General features: G+C 54.9%; 1 protein-coding gene and 1 long non-coding RNA gene across 2 annotated transcripts in view; one reads left to right on the top strand and one right to left on the bottom strand.

Moving 5' to 3' along the window:
• Positions 1–20,721, bottom strand: part of COL27A1 (collagen type XXVII alpha 1 chain) — a 148,500-nt gene that overhangs the window by 9,457 nt on the left and 118,322 nt on the right. The window contains exons 41-59 of the mRNA XM_068973506.1: positions 20,423–20,476; positions 15,832–15,888; positions 15,610–15,663; positions 14,810–14,863; positions 14,472–14,525; positions 13,589–13,642; positions 13,399–13,506; positions 12,818–12,925; positions 11,602–11,709; positions 9,780–9,833; positions 9,229–9,291; positions 8,651–8,704; positions 8,477–8,512; positions 8,356–8,373; positions 8,114–8,149; positions 7,839–7,865; positions 4,587–4,652; positions 3,588–3,756; positions 2,192–2,301 (exon numbers count right to left, since the gene is read on the bottom strand). Coding sequence (XP_068829607.1) covers positions 2,192–2,301; positions 3,588–3,756; positions 4,587–4,652; positions 7,839–7,865; positions 8,114–8,149; positions 8,356–8,373; positions 8,477–8,512; positions 8,651–8,704; positions 9,229–9,291; positions 9,780–9,833; positions 11,602–11,709; positions 12,818–12,925; positions 13,399–13,506; positions 13,589–13,642; positions 14,472–14,525; positions 14,810–14,863; positions 15,610–15,663; positions 15,832–15,888; positions 20,423–20,476 — 1,284 coding nt within the window. The remainder of the gene's footprint in view (positions 1–2,191; positions 2,302–3,587; positions 3,757–4,586; positions 4,653–7,838; positions 7,866–8,113; positions 8,150–8,355; positions 8,374–8,476; positions 8,513–8,650; positions 8,705–9,228; positions 9,292–9,779; positions 9,834–11,601; positions 11,710–12,817; positions 12,926–13,398; positions 13,507–13,588; positions 13,643–14,471; positions 14,526–14,809; positions 14,864–15,609; positions 15,664–15,831; positions 15,889–20,422; positions 20,477–20,721) is intronic.
• LOC138080628 (uncharacterized) lies at positions 1,014–14,885 on the top strand. Its single transcript, XR_011144993.1, has 3 exons — positions 1,014–1,143; positions 14,437–14,537; positions 14,763–14,885. It is a non-coding gene; the product is annotated as an uncharacterized lncRNA (long non-coding RNA).

The following is a 20,721-nucleotide window of genomic DNA, read 5'->3' as shown; positions in this document are numbered from 1 at the left end:
CTGTCTGCCCTCACTCCATCTGAAGATGTTTGGAGCCCAACATCTAGAAATCTTCTTGACTAGCACCTTTAGAACTCAAAAACTGGGATTATAATCTTCTCCAATCATTGTCTTTTCTTTTTTTTTTTTTTTTTGGCCACATCATGCCTCTTGTGGGATCTTAGTGTCTCAACCAGGGATTGAACCCAGGATCATGGCACTGAAAACGCCAGGTCCTAACCACTGGACTGCCAGGGAGTTCTTGACTTTTTTTTGTTTCCATACAGATGACTCTTATTAAATACCCGATTACCTGTATTGTACCTTATTTGGGTATCACTGCCTCCTGAAATGAAATACTACTCTTTTACTGAACTGACCTATTCTCAGGACCAAGAGACTGGTTAGATGAGATACGAAACAATCTCCCTACTCAGGATGGATTCAGACTGACCTACTTACACACAATGCCCAAGATGTATATATGGTTCACAATATTACACAAATCTTGGAACAGATTCTGGGGCCCCTCAGATCACTGACTTAGTTTCATTATGGGATCCTTCAAGTTTGGGACAATGGCTCCTGACTGAATTTCAGACTATTGCCTCTATAATAATTACAGGATTTTCTACTGTGATCCTGTTCAGATGTGTATTTTCTGGGTTTCAAGGCGCCTTACCCCTGACTGTTAACATATCAGCTACCCAGGAGGTTAATGTCCTTACCACTGACTCTGATGCCTCACGTCACAGGGCCTCGCAGGGCAGATGGTAGTGTAAGCCCTGACAGTTGTGTTGTCTCCTTTTCTGTGATGCAAGTGCCTGAGCTAAGCTCTGATCGCTGAGGCATACACTTCAAAGGTTATCTCCAATAAACACCTTGCCAGCCCCACAGACTAACCCTGGAAGGGCTGGGCCACCTCCCAACACTGCAGCTCCTTTGCGTTAGAGCTCTGGTTGATTTCAACAACTATTTGGACCACTTATTTTTTCTCTTCTCCTGCTTTAAATTCCCACCCTTAGGTTTTAAATCACCAGCACAGAGTGAACCTGTGAAATCCTAGCCTCCTCCTCCTCCAATACAAGGAGATGCACTGTCCCTTTCTCTCTCCACCAGAGACCTCACTGTGTGGCCCCAGGTATGCTGTAATCTCCAGGTCCTGTAAGTAATAACCTTTCTACATTTTTTTTTCCTGTTTCCGGGTGGTTATTGCTGGAGGGCATTTGGCAACCTTAATGAAAATCAGAGAGGCTGGTCCAGCCACAACACTGGTTATCATTAGGCTGAGACCAGCCTAGGACAGTGGTTCACTGTTCCTGATGGGGATAGCGACTCAGATGGGCACTTGCATTGCCAACCCAGTGCCAGCCTTACCCGTCTGCTAGGTGGGTTTGCCACAAAGCTGCTGACCCTCCGTGTCAGAGGGAAAAGGGCCTGTTGGACTGTGAGCTCTGCTTGTGGAGGCTGCCACATTTCCTGTTGAACCCAGCACCTGGCTCAGTGCCTAGCCCATGGTGGGGACCCAGCCAAGACTTGTTACCCAGCTGGCTGGGCTACGGATGTTCAGACTCTGGGTCTGCCATGGTCAGGACAAGGTACTTTCCGGAGCTTCCCCTGGGGGACTCCGGAGTCCCACCTTTCCTGCAGCCAGAGGAGCCCTTTTCTCTGCAGCATGAATTGTCTCATATGGAGGACTTGCTGTAACTACAGATCCACCATCCAGCGAGGGGCTTCCTAGCCAGGGGCGTGGTTATGTCCCATCCGCTGCTGCACACTGTGGTTTGTTGGACTTGCCCTGGGCCACCTAAATTTCTCAGCCCAGAGACCATCGCAGGTACGTGGGCACCAAACATGAGCTACATATTTGCATATACAACCCTGGGAACACGTGCCCCAGGGGACCATCTCACTGACTTGTTTTGTGCTTATGGTCATAGCTGTCCAAGCCAAGCCAGCTTGGCTAACTGCAGTGTCTTAGACATTAGGCAGAAAGTTCTATTTGAACCATCAGCATCACCCAACACAAAAGGATTTGGAAACCAAAGGCAGAGATGAGGAACTGGGGTTCAGAAAGAGGAGATGACTTTCCTGAGGTCATGTAGCAAGATAGTTAAGGCTCAGTCACAAGCCTGGATAGACTGTGCTCCAGGGCAGGGGGCAAGGGGTGTAGAGAGGGCAAGCCAGTGAGCGCTGGGGAGCAGATGGGTACCTTGGAGGCCGTGATGGGCTTGAGACATGTCTGTCCACCATGTGTGAAGTTGCAGGAGACTTCAATGGTGTCGGACGAGCAGCCAAGGTTCGGATCCACCCAGTAGGTACCTATAGGTAACATGGGATGGGGGACGGTGTATGTGTGTGGGGAGGAACCCCAGGCTTGGTTCTATAGGTGAATCTGACACCTGGTCACCCGCTAAGTCCCAGCTGGACATGAAGTCAAGGAGGTGGAGCAGAAAAGGGATTCTGTGAGCTGTAGTGATGAAAGGAAACTCTCTGGGCAGAGCTCAGAGCTGGCAGTCTCCAGAGGGGCCACATGGGAAGTATCCCCCTGTTGCCACTGATAAGTATCATTTTCCAGAAAGGACAACAGGTTGAGAGAGGCTGAGCCACTTGCCCGAGGGATTTAGGGATTGTTTAATTGAAAGGTTTTGCTGCCAAGGCTCCGATCCTCCCAGAACTTGGTGGGAGTCAGGACTTCTATCCCATCAACCAGGCAGCTCTGCTGGCACCTGGCTTCTCCTTTTGGGTTTCCAAGGAGCCAAAGGCCCCACAGCTGATAGAGTAGGACAGCCTTCTCATGCAGCAGAGAGAAGGGTGGCTCACCCAGCTCACAGAGCAGGTCAGAGGCAAGACGAACATTTGAACTCAGGTCTGTCTTGCTTCTAAAACTGTGGTCCTTCCGAGGCACCACACAGCTCACAGAGAGGAGAACTGGATGAGGTGCGGAGGACAGAAACTGGGAATCCTGGCTCTCCGGGGGAGCTATGGTGGGGGCCCTCCTGGCCCTGGGGCCTTTTTCTGCCAAAGCTCTTGGCCCATGCAGTGAAATGGTCATCCCCAGCTTGTGGATCTGGCTTGTGGGTTCAACTCTCGAAGGGTGGGACCCGTCCTCTGTGTTTCCCACCATATCCCATGCCCCAGGAGGCTCAATGCCTGGCACACTGTGGGGCTCTGTGACTGTTGAGTGAATAAATGACTGCCTCCCCAAGGACAGACACTCGGCCCAGTTGAGCGGAGAACTTAATGTCTAATTGCTCTGTCTTAGAGCTGTTAGGCTGCAGTCCATGGAGTCGCTAAGAGTCGGACACGACTGAGCAACTTCACTTTCACTTTTCACTTTCCAGCATTGGAGAAGGAAATAGCAACCCACTCCAGTGTTCTTGCCTGGAGAATCCCAGGGACAGGGGAGCCTGGTAGGCTGCCATCTATGGGGTCGCACAGTCGGACACGACTGAAGCGACTTAGCAGCAGCAGCAACAGAGCTATTAACCATCTCTTTCAGCTTCTCCTGGAATTAACCATCTCTTTCAGCTCATCCCTGCCCCGCCCTGCCCCACACCTGGGGCCGGGAAGCCCTCTCTTGAGACAGACCCCACCGGCCCTCATACCATCCACCATCTTCTGCTCACAGTCCATGAGGTCCCGGCAGACCCGGGCGGGGTTCTCTTTGGTGCCCAGGGGCGTCTTAATGCTCTGGATGAGGTTGCTGAGGTAGTGTAAGGTTTTAAAGATCTCCCCTCCCTGGTCCAGCACCAGCCGGTCCGGATGGCTGTAACCCTGTTGTGAGAAAAGAGGGTGGCCGTCGGGCCCTTGAGATCCTTGTCCAGCTGGAGCTCTGAGCCTCCAATGCCCCAAGTTCTTGCCACTGAAGAGACATCTGAGCTCCCTGCAGGGGCTATGCTTGGGTCTCCCTCCACTTAACAAATAAAGAAACTGGGGGCCAGCGGTGGCCAGGGGCAGATCTACCCAGAGGGCCTGGGGCTTGAGAGATGTGGACAGTCAGCCTGGCTTCTGCTGCAGAACAGGAGGGTCCTGTGAGCAAGGAGTCAAGGAAGGGGTCCCAAATCCCTCAGGAAGGAGTTGGTGAAGGACTTACTTTCCACTGACTACCCCGTCCCCCACTCCCCAGAATGGAAGGAAAATAACAAGCTTTTCCACCTGCCCTTCCCCTGGCTTGTGAGCCTGGAGAGAGCGCTTAGGGCACAAATGGAAAAGTCTGACGATCTGAGCTGGGAGGTAGTGAGTTCCCTATCGTGGGGGGAAAGCAACTCAGCAAAGGACACTCTTGACAGGGCTTGACCAGAGGACACTCAGGGCCCTGTTCAGTCTGGTATCCTGGTGCTGAGGTGACCACTGGCCAGGGTCTTAGCAGAGCCCGTGGACAAGTTTCCTGTCTCTGGTGGATTCTGGGACTGAACCAAGAAGCTGCTTCTGACACCTCTACCTGACTCAGGAGGAGAGCACAAGGGCTCGGCCCTGCTCTGGGTCACTTGCTGGCTTTGAATTGCCCAGTGTGGGTCATGTGGAGGCCACTGACCACATGTGGGTCATCATTTCTGCACCCCCCCATGGAAGGGACCCCACGTAGGCAGGGCCCTGGGTGGTACCTCTGCTCTCAGTGCCCCACTTGTGTCCATCCACGTCTGGAAAGCTGCCCCAAGGTCATCTTGTTGCTGTGCAGAGAGAAGACAGGGTGTGCCTCCTGGCACCCACCAAGCAGGAGCCCCAGGGTCTGAGCAAGGGCCCTCCCACCCCACCTTCCCCAGTGGGATCCTGGTCAATTGCACGCCTTCTGGGGAACTCTGTTCTTCCTCTCCTTGCAAACAGATGCTTCCACTGATTTCCTCCAGGCACTTCCATAGCGCTCGGTTGCCCCCCAAGGTTGAGTCCAAACTCCTGGGAGTGGCCTGCGTGCTGTGTTCTCCAGCCCTGCCTCTCTTCTGTCCCCTACGGGTGCTCCGTGCACCAGACATACTATTGCACTTCTCAGTTCCTAAATGCCATGCTCTGTTTAGCCACCGCGCCTTTGCACGCGCTGCTCCCATTTGCCTGGTCCTTTCCTCCATCATTCCATCTACTATTCCAGTGGTTCTCAGCCAGGGGTGATGCTGCCCTCTAGAGGGCATCTGGCAATATCGCGAGACTTCAGGGGCTGTCCAACTGGAGCAGGCAGTGCTACTGAGATGCAGTGGGTGGAAGCCAGGCTGTGGCTAAACATCCTCTGATGCACAGGACAATCACTCACAGCAAAGAATCGTCTGGTTCCAAATGTCCACAGCGCTGTGGGTGAGAAACCCTGCCCTGCACGCATCCTATAGACACCACCCTGCGATGGACTCTCTCCTGATGCCCCCAGGGTGGGTGTGGACCCCGCTTTCTACATTCCCACAGCCCCGGGGTCTCCCCTTTGGTTCGCACTGTAAGTGTCTCACTTCCACTTGCACCTCCAATCCTGGCACTGGGCTTCCCAGAAGCATAGCTGCACGACCTCACCATGAATATAGAGAGGGGGGAGGATCCGACAGTGAGTAAAGCCCCAGGGTTGGGGTCTGGACCTGGGACTCTGGCAGTCCTTCTCAAATTCAGATCCCAAGCCTTGCAACTCACTAACTGTACAATCTGGGCAAGTTGCTTAAACTCGGTTCTCTCATCCTGATAATAAGACTCAGAACTGTTGAGAGGAATAAATGATTTCAGGGTAAAGAATGCGCCTACAATGCAGGAAGACACAGGAGACTTGGGTTTGATCCCTGGATCGGGAAGATCCCCTGGAGAAGGAAATGGTGACCCACTCCAGTATTCTCACCTGGAAAATCCCATGGACAGAGAAGCCTGGCAAGCTATGGTCCATGGGGTTGCAAACAGTCACAAGACTTAGTGACTAAACAGCAAAATATATGAAAAGCACTTCTTTTTTTTTTTTTGGCCTCCCCACACAGCCTGAGGGGTCCTAATTCCCTGATTAGGGCTCAGGGACTGAGCCCAAGCCCTCAACAGTGAAAGCATCGGGTCCTAACCACCAGACCACAAGGGAATTCCAGAAAAGTGCTACGAATGCTATATGGCATATAACAAGCACTGAATCTATTAGCTATTATTCAAAAAATCAAAATCCTCTCATTTTCCCTTTTTTTTTTAAGAAGGAAAAGTCTTTTCCTAGATCGAATTTCCTCCTAGCTTGCCTTCTTCCTGAAGAAGGATGTAAAGGAAGAGGCCAGGGCTGTCATTCTAGTCTCGTGGATGAGACAGAGGGATGGACGGCGAGGACAGAGAGCAGGGATTCAAGCTGCTCATGGCCAGGGGCTCCTTCTCATGCAGTCCTTTCCCTTGGCCATTCCCTGGGACGTGGTCGGGGCCTGCTTCTAACCGTCAACTGGGACCATGGTCAAATGTGGACAGACTGCCAGAGGGCTTGTGAGCGGGGGATGGGTTTTCATTCAAGCCAGGGAGGAACACCGGGGCTCAACCTGCAACCTTGCCTGACCCTGTTTGGACTCAGAATCTGAGCTGGACGGACTCTGTCATGTGCTGATGCATAGTAAGAAATCTATACTTGGTCTTCAATCCAGTTCCTGGCATAGAGCTCCGAAAACCCTTGGAATTTTCTGAAATAAGGTGTCTTTTGCTGTGTTCATGAGATGACTTTTGGAAAGTTCCTAAGTAACCCAAGGGGCGGGGGGAGGGGGCTGGTGGTCTCTGGAACCAACCACGTGATCAGAGGGTTGCGACTTCCAGTTTCCAGTCCCACAGCCTCCAAGGAGAGGGGAGGGGCTGGAGGTTGACTCAATCACCATCACGATGACTCAACTGTGTCTGTGTAACGAAGCCCCCCTAAAATCCTAAAAGGACTGGGTTCGGAGGGCTCCCCGGCTGGTAAACAGGGGGAGATGCGGAGAGGACACGGAAGCTCACGGCCCGTCCCCATGCCTTGCTTGATGATGCAGAGCCTCCATCTGGCTGCCCCTCTGTGCGTGCGCTCAGCCGCATCCGACTCTGCAGCTCTATGGAAGGCAGCCCACCAGGCTCCTCTGTCCATGGGATTCTCCAGGTAGAACACTGGGGTGGGCTGCCATTTCCTCCTTCAGGGGGAAAGTTCCCAACCCAGGGAACAAACCCGCATCTCTTCTGTCTCCTGCACTGCAGGTGGATTCTTTAACCGCTGAGCCACCAGGGAAGTCCAAAATGACACGTGTGAGTTACAGCCTTTTATAATAAGCCACTAATCTGGCACATAGAATGTGTCTCTGTGTTCTGTGAGCTGCCCTAGCACATTAGCAGATGCCGAGGAGGGCCTGGTGGGAGCTTTTGGTGTACAGCTAGTTGGTCAGAAGCACAAATGACACCTGGATTTGCCACTGGCATCGGAAAAGAGGCAGGGAAGGGGGGTGAGGGATGGAGGTGTGGGGTCCCGGGGGGGAGCCAGCAGCAATCTTGTAGGACTGAGCTGTCAACCCGTGGAATCTGATGCTGCTCCAAGTAGTGTCAGGACTGAATTAAATTCTAGGACACCTAGCTGGTGTCACCCAAATTGCTCACTGGTGTGGGACAGCTCCCTTTCCAAAACTCAGGGGTTGGAATCAGTACCAGAAGCTTAAAGATCTGTCAGTGGAGTGGCACAGAGTGGACCAACAGGACCCCAGGTCCAGCGGAGGGAGGTCTTCCTGGATCCACTGTCTGGGGTACATTCTGGCTAATACCTGGGTTTCCTGCCCCTCGGTGCAGGGTTCAGGGTTCAGTATGGAGTGATGAAGGAGGGGCGTGGGCAGCCCCGGGCCAGGGAGGGGATCTGTTGTCATCCCTCCCCCACCACACCCCAGGCCTTACTCCAAGTAGACCAAAGAGAAAGTTCTCCAACTTACAAAGTGGATAGGGCTCCCTGGAGGACCCTGCAAAAGAAGAGGCTGGGTCTGTGTCTGATGGGGACTGCGTGCTGCAGTCTCGGGGGCTGTCGGGAGCTGGGAGGGGGTCTCAGGGTATGCGAGAACCCACCACCCTGGTCTCTGCCTGGCACCACCCGGGCTGAGCTATATTATCCCGGAGGCCTGGCCTGTGAAGTCAGTCTTATGAAGTCCACCAACACACCCTGGGGTCCCACCAGCTGCCCCACAGTTCAAGGGGAGCACACACTACCTACCGGTGGGCCAGGCTGCCCTCTGGGACCGGGAGGACCCTGGAGGAAGAGGAGAACAGTGAGGCCCCGCTCAAAGGCCTCTCATCCCCCGACCCAGCCCAGGCCTCCTCCTGAGACCCAGGCGCTGTGGCCACCTGGGTACAGACCGAGGTCCCAGGACATGACTGGTCACGGGCAGGAAAGCCCAGAGTGCCCACCCCCCTGACTCCACCATCCCTCCAGCCCTCACACCCCAGCCCACTCACCCTCGGACCTTGCAATCCCTGGAGGGGGACAGAAGCGGGGAGACAGAGTTAGAGGAGCAGGCTGAGCTGTGCCGCCCCCTGCCGCCCGCCCACCACACTGGGCACCAGCCCGTCTACTCACCAAGTCCCCGCGGCTGCCTTTGTCGCCCTTTGGACCCTGCAAGAAACCATGGCCCAGTGAGAGGGGGCTCAGAGGAGGAGCCCCACTGCGTGGATGGGGAAACTGAGGCTCAGACTGGCTCTAGGTCACACAGTCTTGCCCCAGCAGTCTTTCTGGCTAGCCCCCTGCACATACCTGGCGTCCCGAAGGTCCCAGGATTCCTAGGGGCCCGATGATACCTTCCTTTCCCTAAAGGGGAGAGAAAGGCTTGTGTGTCCTTGTCCCAGTGCCTGGGGAACAGAGTCACTGGGACAGGAGGGTAGGGGGCAGCCTGAAGGCCCCCAGGAGATGGAAGGGAGACCTCCCCAGGTGGGGCCAGGCCGCGCGTCTGCTGAGCCCAAGCGATGTGCGTAGCGGTTGGCCATTGGTGGGGGACGGGAGCAGATGAAAGCGGGAAAGACGGTTCCCAACTGGCAGGAGCATCACGAGCAAAAGTGTGGAAGCAGGGTAGGGGGTGGGAGGGAGGTTCAAGAGGGCGGGGACGTATGTATGCTTGTGGCCGATTCACATCGTACGCAGAAACGAATACAACATTGTAAAGCAATTATCCTTCAATTAAAACATAAATGTTAAGAAAAGGTGTAGAAACAGGTGGGGAGACAGTGGGCAGAGAAGGCTCAAGACTGAAGGAACAGGAAGGGTGACGTCACCCAGCTGATGGCTGGCTGGCTCTGGGTGACTGACCGTGCCGGGACAGACCGGGGAGGACTCACCACCGAGCCAGGAGGCCCCCGAGGGCCCTGGATGCCTTTGAAACCGACGTCTCCTGGGGGGCCCTGCGGGAGGCGGAGAAGGGCTGCTGTGTCCGGGCGGCCGCTGGACGAGGGCTCCAGCAGCTCCACCACCCCTGGGGTCTGCCCAACCTTTGCCCTCCCAGTCAAGAGATGCCTTCCCTGAGGGCCTCCAGAAAGAGGGACAAATGTCCACAACTAGTAAGCAGCAGGCAGCGTGCTGGCTCGGCGCTAAATGGTGTCGGTCTAATCTTCACTGTAGCAACTCTTTGCTGCTACTGTGCCCATGTTATAGATAAGAAAACTGAGGCCTGGAGAGACCAAGTAACTTGCTCAGGCACAGAGCAGATAAACTGCAGAGCTGGGCTTAGAACCAAGGTCTGCTGGATCATGAGGCTAGGAGCCAAGGGTGTTCATGCTAGATTCTGGCCGTGTTCCAGCCCCCACTGCAAATGCCCAAGCAATATTTGTTGAATGAATAAGTGAACAAGCAGGTGGATGGACAGGACCCCAAGAGGAATAGAGAACTGAACCTTAGGTCCGAAGAGGCCAGCCACTCCTGGGAATCCCATCTCGCCAGAATCACCCTATGGGGAGAACAGGATGAGACAGGGCAAGTGAGGCCAAGACAAGGTGCCTGGCCAGTCTGGCAGGACCCCCGGGCCTCCCTCCTTGAAGGGATATCAGCCACTCCACCTCGAGGCGATCAAACGAGTGTGAATGGCTCACAAACACGATGCCCGACAGCAGTGGCGAGCAATGCCAATACAATGTTGAACAGAAGTGGTGTGAACAGGTATCTGACTTATTTCTGCTCTTGGGGAGAAATAATTTAATCATTCACTAGAATATTAACTATAGATTTTTCACGACTGTCCTTTATCAAGTTGAGGAAGTTTTTTCTATACCAAGTTTGTTGAGAATTTTCATCAGAAATGGAGTTGGAGTCTATCAATTGCTTTTCTTGCATCTACTGAAATGATTAATTGGATCTTCTATTTTAGTCTGGGGAAGATTGTGGGCAGGAGGAGAAGGGGACAAGAGAGGATGAGATGGTTGGATGGCATCACCGACTCAATGGACATGAGTTTGAGCAAACTCTGGGAGATGGTGATGGACAGGGAAGCCTGGTGTGCTGCAGTCCATGGGGTTGCAAAGAGTTAGACATGACTGAGTGACTGAACAACAAATTTTAGCTTGTTAATATGGTGAATTATATTGATTTATTTTCAGATGTTATACTATCCTTGCATTCCTGGTCTTTTTGTCCCTGATTCACTTGATCTTCTTTTTTTAAAAAATACATTTCTTTATCTGACTGTGTTGGTTCTTACCTGCAGCATGTGGGATTCCATTTTATTTTCAGTTGCAGCATGCAGGATCTGTGGCTGTGGCATGTGAACTCTTGGTGTGCACATGGAATCTAGTTCTCTGACCAGGGATCGAACCCAGGCCCCCTGCATTGGGAGCATGGCGTCTTAGCCACTGGACCACCGGGGAAGCTTCAGATCTCACTTGATCTTGACATACTATTCTTGTAATGTGTTCTTTGACTGATTTTTCTAATACAGTATTGAGAACTTTTGTATCTATACTTCTGAGGTATATTGGTCCGTAGTTTTCTTTTCTTGTAATCTTTGTCTAGCATAGACATCAGGGTAATGCTAACCTCATGGCATGTGTTTGGAAGTATCCCTCCCCTTCAATTTTATGGACGAGTGTATGCAGAATTGGTATTTTTCTTCCATACACAAAGACTAGAATTTACCAGTGGAGTCATCTGAACTTTTGTGGGAAGTTTTCAAACTGTAGATGTAATTTCTCGAATAGATACAAGGCTGTGTGTGTGCTAAGTCGCTTCAGTCGTGTCTGACTCTTTGTGACCCTATGGACTGAAGCCCTCCAGGATCCTCTGTCCACAGGATTCTCTAGGCAAGAATACTGGAGAGGGTTGCCATGCCCTCCTCCAGGGGATCTTCCCGACCCAGGGGTTAAACCCATGTTTCTTACAGTCTCTTGCACGGGCAGGTGGGTTCTTTACCACTAGCGCCACCTGGGAAATCCAGATTCAAGGTTACTTCAGGCTACTTAAGGTTCCGGTTGGGATGGCCTCTCCTCATTCTTAAGGGACCACTCGTATCTCATTTCTCAGCTTTCTTCCATCCCCTCATCCCTGACTCAGGGGAGGCAGAGTGGTATCTCGTGCCCATGGATGACTCAGGGGAGGCAGAGTGGTATCTCGTGCCCATGGAGAGTGTTGCTCTGTGCTTTTTGCAGTGCAGGAAGGTGGCTGGTGGGTCTGTGTGCATGTGTGTGCATGTGTGTGAACATGTGTGTTCCCTGGGGCTCACTCACCGGCTGGCCTTTGGATCCAGGCTCCCCCTGGTTCCCAGGAAGCCCCATGCCGCCTTCTGTCCCTCGCTTGCCAGGGGGTCCCATCTGCCCAGGTAACCCACTTTCACCCTTAAAGAAACACACCAAGATGACCAGTCAAAGGGAGAAAACGGCTCTAGGAGATGGGGAGGGCAGCTGGAGGAACAGAACAGCGATTCCACCGGGTCAGTTAACACCTCTGGTTGCTGGGGCAACAGGTGTAGGCCTGGGGGTGGGGGAGGCTGCTCAAACTCCAGCCTCCTTGAGATGAAAGTCTTTTCTTGTTCTGGCATTCAAGAGCTCACTTCCTGACAACTCTCTCACACACCTCTCTTCACTGTTTCTTCCCAACAGGCCAGACAGTCCCTACCTCCACTCACGCTTGCCTAGTCACCTCCCCTTCTTGCCTCATTTAAATCTTCCACGGGCCAAGGCCACCTCTCCCCTCTGCCCTCTGTCTTTAAAGAGGGTTACAACCTTTCTCCAGCTAAACTTCGTGCTCAGAGAGGGTGAGAGCCCTTCCTCATTCATTCATCTCAATCTTCCCTTCAATGTCTAACCCTGGGCTCAGACAGCTTCATGACTGCCTCCCCCACCAATCAAGGAAACTTGCTTAAAAGATGCCTTGGAGGGTCCCAGCAGTTAGCAACAGTCATTGCTCCACAAAGGCCCACACGAGGGCGCCCACGGACAACTCAACAAACAGTTGACACCCTCAAAGGCCTGGTAGGGGGCAGCATTATTAACTATCCTTTAAGCCAGGAGAAGGCAATGGCACCCCACTCCAGTACTCTTGCCTGGAAAATCCCATGGACGGAGGAGCCTGGAAGGCTGCAGTCCATGGGGTTGCTAAGAGTCGGGCACGACTGAGTGACTTCACTTTCACTTTTCACTTCCATGCACTGGAGAAGGAAATGGCAACCCACTCCAGTGTTCTTGCCTGGAGAATCCCAGGGACGGGCGAGCCTGGTGGGCTGTCATCTATGGGGTCGCACAGAGTTGGACACGACTGAAGCGACTTAGCAGCAGCAGCAAGCCAGGTTCAAGCTTGGGGAGGGACCCCTGAGGAAGCAGACTCCCTTTTTCACACGGTCCCTGGGACATGGGTGCCCATGTCAGCACTGCAGTCAGGGTCACTGTGGTCAGTACCAAGGCAGAAAGGGTGGAGGGCGGATAAGAGTATTCAAAAGTGTCTGACCTTGAATCCTGGGGGCCCCTGTGCTCCAGGCAAGCCAGCCACACCTGGATCTCCTCTCTTCCCAGCAGGGCCCATGGGCCCAGGATCCCCGTCATCTCCTTGCTCCCCCTGTGAAGAAAGAGGGCAAAGAAGGATTTTTCATGTTTCAGGAAACAGGCAGCCAAGGAGGCAGGGTGGCTTCAAAATCCACCAGTGTGGGAGAAGCCTGGTGGGGGTGGAGGTCAGACTCAGGGATGGAGGCCGTGTGTGAGAATGGCTGGACCAGTGGGACTTGGTCCAAGACTTGAGGATTCGTGGGTGGGGAGATGAAGGATCTTTTAAAAACCAGAAGCTCTCTGCCCTGGACAGGGGTTGTCCCTTTGGGTGCTGGCATGGAGGAGAGACAGTGAGACAGGCCATCATCCAGGTACCACAGAATGAAGCCACTGGCCATGCAGGAAACTTCCAGATACGCTGGTTCTGCCCTTCCAAGTTCCCAAACCTGCTCCTCCTGGCCCATGGCCTATGGCACCCCACATCCCACCACATGCACACCTCATCTCGAATGGAGACACCCTCTGTTAACCCCCAGTCCAGCTTACCTGCTGTCCTGCTTGACCGTCGCGGCCAGGAAACCCATCTGGTCCAGCAACACCCTCAGGGCCCTGTCTCCCCACCACACCCCGAGGCCCTGGGAGCCCCTGCAGGCCCTGGGGGTAAACAAGAAGCTGGTGAGGGCCTTGAGGAGGGCAGGGGGTGGGGTGGGTGAGCGAAAAGCTGCGAGCCACTCACCTGGATCCCCCTCCGTCCTGGTGCCCCAGCCTTGCCCTGCTTTCCCTTTGGTCCCTGAAAAATCAAGGGGCACATGATGGACGCTTCCTGGAGGAGGCACAGAACCCGAGGGCCTCCGGAAGGGAGATCCCTCTGTGGCTCGGCCCTGCCCCCTACCTCGGCATCTGCATCTGCCAATGGGCCCAGGCACCCCCACCCGGAAGCCCAGGGTCAAGGCCAGCCTTGGGACCTTCCAGGTATGGTCCCTGTCCGTGCTCTGGGCCCTGGCCCCTCATTGGGAGCCCTGTGGGAGAGGCTCCAGGCATTGGCAACTTCCTGGTGGGAGCTGAGCCCCATGGCTGGCAGGTCCATGTGATCCAGGGATGTGGGTATCCCGGAAGGGTGAGGAGTGTGTGTGCGAGTAGAAGGAAGGCGTGTGTGTGTGCACCCCTGGGAGGAAGTTGAGGGCATTGAGACAGCCCTGGCCCAGCCTCAGTGGAGGCCGATCCAGGAGGCCTGGGTGAAGGCAGGAAATCCCCCCTCCACCGCCTCCGAATTCCTCCATGAGTGTCACGCTCCCTGTCTTCCTCTGCACACTCTCACTTCACTTCTCCCAGTTTTCTTTCTGCAGTGCATTGTGGTGGAAAGGGAGGCCGGCTTTGGATCTTGACCGCCTGGGGTTCAAATCCTGCTAGCTGACTGAACAGGTGGTCCCCCTCCCAGAGGGACTGGTCCTCTCCTGTCCCTCAGGCTGAAGGAATCCTGGCCGGACCGCACCCTGCAGCGCCCCATGGTCCCCTCTCCTTCTCATCGTACCCCAGTGCTGCCTCCCATGTGCTATGTGCTTAGGCCGGTCTTTCCCTTCCCAGGGTCTACGTTCCCCGTGAGCATCCAGGCCTCTTACCTCTTCCCCTTTCGATCCTTTGGGGCCCGGCCGTCCCCGGGGTCCCGGATGCCCCTGCAAACCAAGGTGAGATGACGCAAGGCAGCCCCAGGATTCTCTCCCGGGGAGGGTGGCCAGTCTCCGCCTGGAGGGGGAGGGGTGGGGAGGGGTTTGGGGGTGCAGGCTCTGGGGGTGCCCCCAGGGTCAGGGCAGGAGAAACCAGAATGGGCTGTCCCAGGCCCTCCCGCAGGGCGGGTCTCTTTAAGCTTTAAAGAGACCAGATCTTTAATTCCCCCACTGTTCCTCCACCAGCCCCCCTCTCAGGGCAGGAGGGGGATGGGACAGGAAGCACCACTCACGGGTTGGCCCTGCTGGCCTGGATTTCCACGGAGGCCTTGTACACCCTCCTGTCCCTGGAAGTCAAGCAGAGACAGGTGAAGGGGCTCATCTTGGAGGGAGTGGGGGCCAGGGCAACTTCTAGCCTGGAGGACCCCAAGGAAGCCCTTGTTCTTCCTAGCCATGGGTCACTGTCCCCCTAAGTCTCAGCTTATTCATCTGCAAAATGGGCGGTGGTGCAGTTGAAAAAGAATCCACCAGCCGGTGTGGGAGACAGAAGACGCTTAGGTTCGATCCCTGGGTCGGGAAGATCCCCTGGAGGAGGAGATGGCAACCCACTCCAGTGTTCTCGCCTGGAGAATTCCATGGACAGAGGAGCCTGGAGGGCTACAGTCCGTGAGGATTACAAAGAGTAGGACACAATTGACCACGAATAAAAGAAAGGACTCCCGCCATCAAGGATGAAGAGCCTGGGCGGGGATGGGGTGTGGGTGGGGGGTGGGGCTGGGTGCTCGTTCAGTGGGTCATCCTCATTGCTTCTGCTGGGAGCGCTGGATACTGAGGGTCCTGGAGGGAAGGGTCTCCCTCCCCCGCCCATCCTCTCCCTCCCTCAGCAAAGATCTCCCCTTTCAGTATGAATTGAGCCCTGAGCCCTTGGGGATGGTGGATGAGCCCTTGGGGATGCTTAAAACCTGGGCACTAGGGGTGGAAGGATGGCCCGTTTCCTGGTGAAGGCTGTTCTAATTCCAGGTTGCATGAAACAGAGGCCAAGGAATGCCCTCTTACAATGCTTGCGATGCTTGTAGGAGCTCTGAATACTTACAGGGTATCCAGGGTCCCCTGGTTCGCCACGGTCTCCTCGATCACCCACGGGACCCTAAATGAAAAGGACAGCAATAGAAGACTGCAGGGGGTGCCAGACCTGGGCCTCCTGGGCCACGCCCTCGGCGGAGCTCGCAGCAGCCTCCCCCCTGCTCCCCACACAGTTGGGGCTTGGGGCTCCACCCTGGCAGTGGTCCAGAGGATGGATGGTGGGGGCCCTTACCCGATCTCCAGGTGGTCCGGGGGGCCCCTCAGCCTTGCCGTCCTCGCCCTGCTCCCCCTGTGGAGGCGAAACCAGCATTCAGACAAACTCCTTGCTCCTGGGGAATTCCAGACACTCCACATTGAAGCCAAAAGGGCCTTCCTCAGAGATGAAGAACTCAGTCTACTTAGGGTTACAGACAGAAAGACTGAGGCCAAGAGGGAAGGGAAGACATGGGGTCCAAGGCAGACCCAGGCATGGAAGCAGGAATTTGGAGCACAAGACACTGCTCTTTAGCCTCCCCTAGGCTGGACTTCCCTGGGGGCTTCCCTGGTGGTTCAGACGGTAAAGAATCCACCTCCAATGCAGGAAACCCAGGTTCAATCCCTGGCTTGGGAAAATCCCTGGAAAAGGGAATGGCTACCCACTCCAGTATTCCTGCCTGGAGAATTCCATGGACAGAGGAGCCTGGCGGGCTACGGTCCACGCAGTTGCAAAGAGTCAGACACAACTAAGTGACTGTCAGTTTTATTTTCAGGCTGGATACCCTGAGGCCGACACTCTCAGGCTGTCAGCCAAGGTAGACTTGGTTACACCCGGCTTTGTAGGGGACCAGCTGCCCAGGCCTTCAACAGGGCCCTTCCGGTCTCAGAGCTTTTTCTCAGCTGCGAAATGGGGGGTAGTGGGGCAGTGAAGGGGACAATGTTGATACCCATGGAAGGTGGTGGGGCTTCCATGAAGTGAGGCAGAAGTCCCCGCACAGCGCTCAGCAGGCAGTGGCAACAACTCCAACAGCTGGCAAGCGTGAGCACCGACCGCCACAGCTGCACGCAGACGCTCGATGAATCCTCCCAGCGTTGTGTGTGTGTGCCAAGTCCCTTCAGTTGTGTAGAACACTTTGAACGCTATGAGCCGCAGCCCACCAGCCTCCCCTGTCTGTGGGATTCTCCAGGTAGGAATACTGGAGTGGGTTGCCATGCCTTCCTCCAGGGGATCTTTCCAACTCAGGGATCAAACCCATGTGTCTTATGTCTCCTGTATTGGCAGGCGGGTGCTTTACCATTAGCGCCACCTGGGAAGGCTGAATTCTGCCAACAGCCTCACAAAATAGGTGATATTATTCTCCCAGTATCTTGAGAGTCCCTTGGACTGCAAGGAGATCCAACCAGTCCATTCTGAAGGAGATCAGCCCTGGGATTTCTTTGGAAGGAATGATGCTAAAGCTGAAATTCTAGTACTTTGGCCACCTCATGCGAAGAGTTGACTCATTGGAAAAGACTCTGATGCTGGGAGGGATTAGGGGCAGGAGGAGAAGGGGACGACAGAGGATGAGATGGCTGGATGGCATCACTGACTCGATGGACATGAGTCTGAGTGAACTCCGGGAGATGGTGATGGACAGGGAGGCCTGGCGTGCTGCGATTCATGGGGTCGCAGAGTCGGACACAACTGAGCAACTGAACTGAACTGAACTGATTCTCCCAGTTTACAGATGAGGACACTGAGGCACAAAAGAGGTGGTGTGAGCTGCTTAGCCATTCAGCCCTCAACGGAAGAGCCCCTTTCTCCAACGGATGAGCCTCCATCTCTTGATGGGAGCTCCAGGGAAGGCCCTGAGCTTCCCTAGGAGGCACTCAGCAGTCACTCACTTGCGGGTCTCGCTCATAAGACAGTTTCTCATCTGCAAAATGAGATTGTCATGTCTCATAGCGCTGCTCTGATGAGCCAGGAAGCAGAGGTATGGTAAGCTCTCAGTACACAGAGGAGAGGCTCTGCAGAAATTGCTATTGTTGATAATGATAACAGCTGGGAGGATGGGTGGCACGGGGGTGGTCAGAGAGCCTGGGGGAGGAGCAGTTTAGAGCCGAGGTCCTTGGGCCATGGCAGGTCACCCCGGGCCCTGGTCCACCCGCAGGACGGGTGGCTGGAAGCCATGTGCCAGCTACAAGGAAGGTGTAGGCAGAGCCTGAGGGCTCAGCATGATCTAGCCCCAGACAGCTAGTGTCATCTCCCATGGGGGGATATGCTGGGCAGGCGGCTCAAGCCAGGGTACCTCCAAGCGCCCTGGCTGCTGGCAGGGACTGAGGGGAGGTCTGAGAGGCAGGAGAGAGGGGACAGTCCCGGGGGCTGGAGCCTGTCCCAGGCTGGTGGCCGTACGCCTTGGCCTGCGGCCCCTGTGGCTCCTGTGGGCAGAGACCAAAGGCAGGAGAGTAGGCCTGAGGGCTAGAACCAGCTGTAGCCAGGAAGGGGGGGGTGGTGGCTGGCCCAAGAAGCAGGGATTCCCTCTCCTCCCTGACCACTCTCTATGGCTCCTTGTCCCAAGGCTCCGTCTTCCTGTGAAGGGAGAGAGCTGGACTGGGGGGCTTTACCTAGTGTCTACCTAGTGGGTTCTGTGTGCCAGGCACCTCGTGAGGCATGTTTCATAGAATCCATATAACACACCTATGCTGCTGTGACCATTGCTCCCATTTTACAGAGGAAGAAACTGAGACCCAGGGAAGGAAGGGTCTTAGCCAAGGTCACACAAGAATCAAAGCAATGATTGGGCCCCAAACTAGCTATACAGATATCCCCCTCTCCTACCCACCACACATTGTAGCTGAAGTTTGGGGATGCATTTTTCGCACCCCAAGACGAAGCCTCCCATCCCCCATTCTCCTTGTTCCCAGAGTCTTATCCCATCTCCCAGTCCCTCAGGCCGCTGCCTTTGAAGACAGACACACACCCCAGAGGGAAGCCCCAGGCTGAACAACATGCTGGTGCATCTAAGTGTCTTGTTTCCGACTGGAAAAGCAAGGCCTGGCATCAGCCAGTCTGAATCCTGGTCCTGCCATACCCGACACTGATCCTGAGCTAGTCCTGGAGTCTCACGGAGACTCTGTTTCTCCACCTGTCGAGTGGGACCCAGACCCCTCTGTGCCAGCGTCACGGTGATGAGTGTGAAGAAATCCTGGAGCGGGAGGTCTGCTCCGGGGGTCTCCCCCAGGAGCCTGCTCTTCCTCCCTCCCTAGTGCCATCCCGCTGTGACCAGTGACTATTCATTCATGTGGTGGTGGTGGTGTTCGGTCACTCACTTGTGTCCAACCCTTTGTGGCCCATGGACTGCAGCATGCCAGGCTTCCCTGTCCTTCACTATCTCCTGGAGTTTGCTCAAACTCATGTCCACTGAGTCAGTGATGCCATCCAACCATCTCATCTTCTGTTGTCCCCTTCTCCTCCTGTCTTCAATCTTTCCTAGCATCAGGTTGTTGTTTTTTTTTTCCAATGAGTCGGCTAGCTCTTTAGGGTATCATTACACAGCCCCCAGCTCAGAGATGAGAACATACTAAATATTAAAAATCATTATAATAATGATTATAAATCCATAAACACCTGTTGGTTAGCAGATGAATGACTGAACACAAAATAATACCGTATAAGTCACAAAGTGCATCTGGCTGACATATATGTGATGTCCTGCTTAGCTTCACGTACCTAAGGTACCCACCCACTTCTCGGATGAGGCAATCAAGGCTTGGGGAATGCTGGGGCCCCTCCCAAGGTCCCAGCAGACTCAGGGCAGATTTGGGTTAGGCTCTAGCTCTCGCAGGCACAGGGACTGCCTCTGGGACTGTAGACGGCCCAGAGTGAAGGCACCCTCTTGTTTCAGGCTTCGTGTTAACCCTTTCTGCACCAGCCCTGGTAGACCGTGAGGGCCGAGGAGGGACTCGGAGTCCTGTGCGAGGCTTGTGCGGCTTCCCGTGGGATGTGTCAGAGCCTGCGGCCCACTCTGATTGCAGAGCTGTTCTTCTCCAAGCAGGAGGAAGGGGCCAGCTGGATGGCAAGCTAGGCCAGAGTGATTCACTCAACAGCGGGATGTAGTTAGTGGGGAGCTGACTCGGCAAAAGAAAGGAGGCTTGAGGAGCCGGGAACAAGGAGACCATGGTGGGAGGTGGGGTGGGGTGGGGGGCGCCTGATAGGAGCCTGTTCCTGCTGAGCCATCAGGGGAAGAGGGAAGAAAGGAAGGAAGGGACTCCGCTAATGCAGGACCCAGAGACTTGGGTCCTGGGCCAGCTTGGTGCTGCCTCGGAATGTGACCCTCAGACCTGTGGGATCCACATCCCCACCTACACAGTGGGGAGGGGTGCGGCCATCAGCGAGGTTCCTTCTACCACTTCCTGTCTTCTGTTGAATCTGGAGCCAAGGGGTGGGGCCTGGACACACCTTCCCTCTGCCCGGGCGGTTCCTGGCCTTGAAATGCTGGTGCTTCTCACTCTGCATCCCAAGCCCTCCCCCGGCTCTCGCCAGGTGATCTCCCCCTTCACACAAATGACTGATGGCATCCTTACGTCACTGCTGTCCTGCTCAGCCAGAAGCCCCAGAAAGGCAGCAGCTGTGTCCATTTTTGCTCTGGTGCCAGGCACCGAGACGACACCCAAGATACCTGTGCTAAATGTAGGTCTAATGAGTCCTGCCTGAAGGCCACAGCCAGGGTGGCCTCTGGGCTGGACAGGGTGTGAACAGGAGTGAGCCTGCCATGAGCCCACGCTACCCCAGTCTCAGTGGCCCCAGGACTTGCTCCCAGCGGCCCCAGATATGAGAAAGCAGTTGCCACCCAGGACCAGACACCCACCTTTTCACCCTTTGGTCCAGGAGGTCCGAGGGGTCCCATGATGCCTTTGTGTCCCTGCAAGAGGTAAGACGGCAGGAGGTGAGAGCACGGGGGAGGGAGGAGTCGGGAGGAGCAGAGGATGAAGGACAAGAACTCAAAGATGGAGACACTCTGGGCTAAGCGATCAGGTCCTGGCTCTGTCCCAACTCGCTGTGTGACTCTGAGCAGGCTCAGTGCCTCTCTGAGCAATGGCCACCTGGACATGCCATGTTGGCCCCAGACACTCCTCTGAGGGGTGTTTGCTTGAGTGGCTGAAGCCT

The sequence above is a fragment of the Capricornis sumatraensis genome, chromosome 6 (assembly GCF_032405125.1).
Source record: "Capricornis sumatraensis isolate serow.1 chromosome 6, serow.2, whole genome shotgun sequence".
Lineage (NCBI taxonomy): Eukaryota > Metazoa > Chordata > Mammalia > Artiodactyla > Bovidae > Capricornis > Capricornis sumatraensis.
Note: the sequence above shows the minus strand (reverse complement) of the source record. Positions and strands in the feature narration are given on the sequence as shown.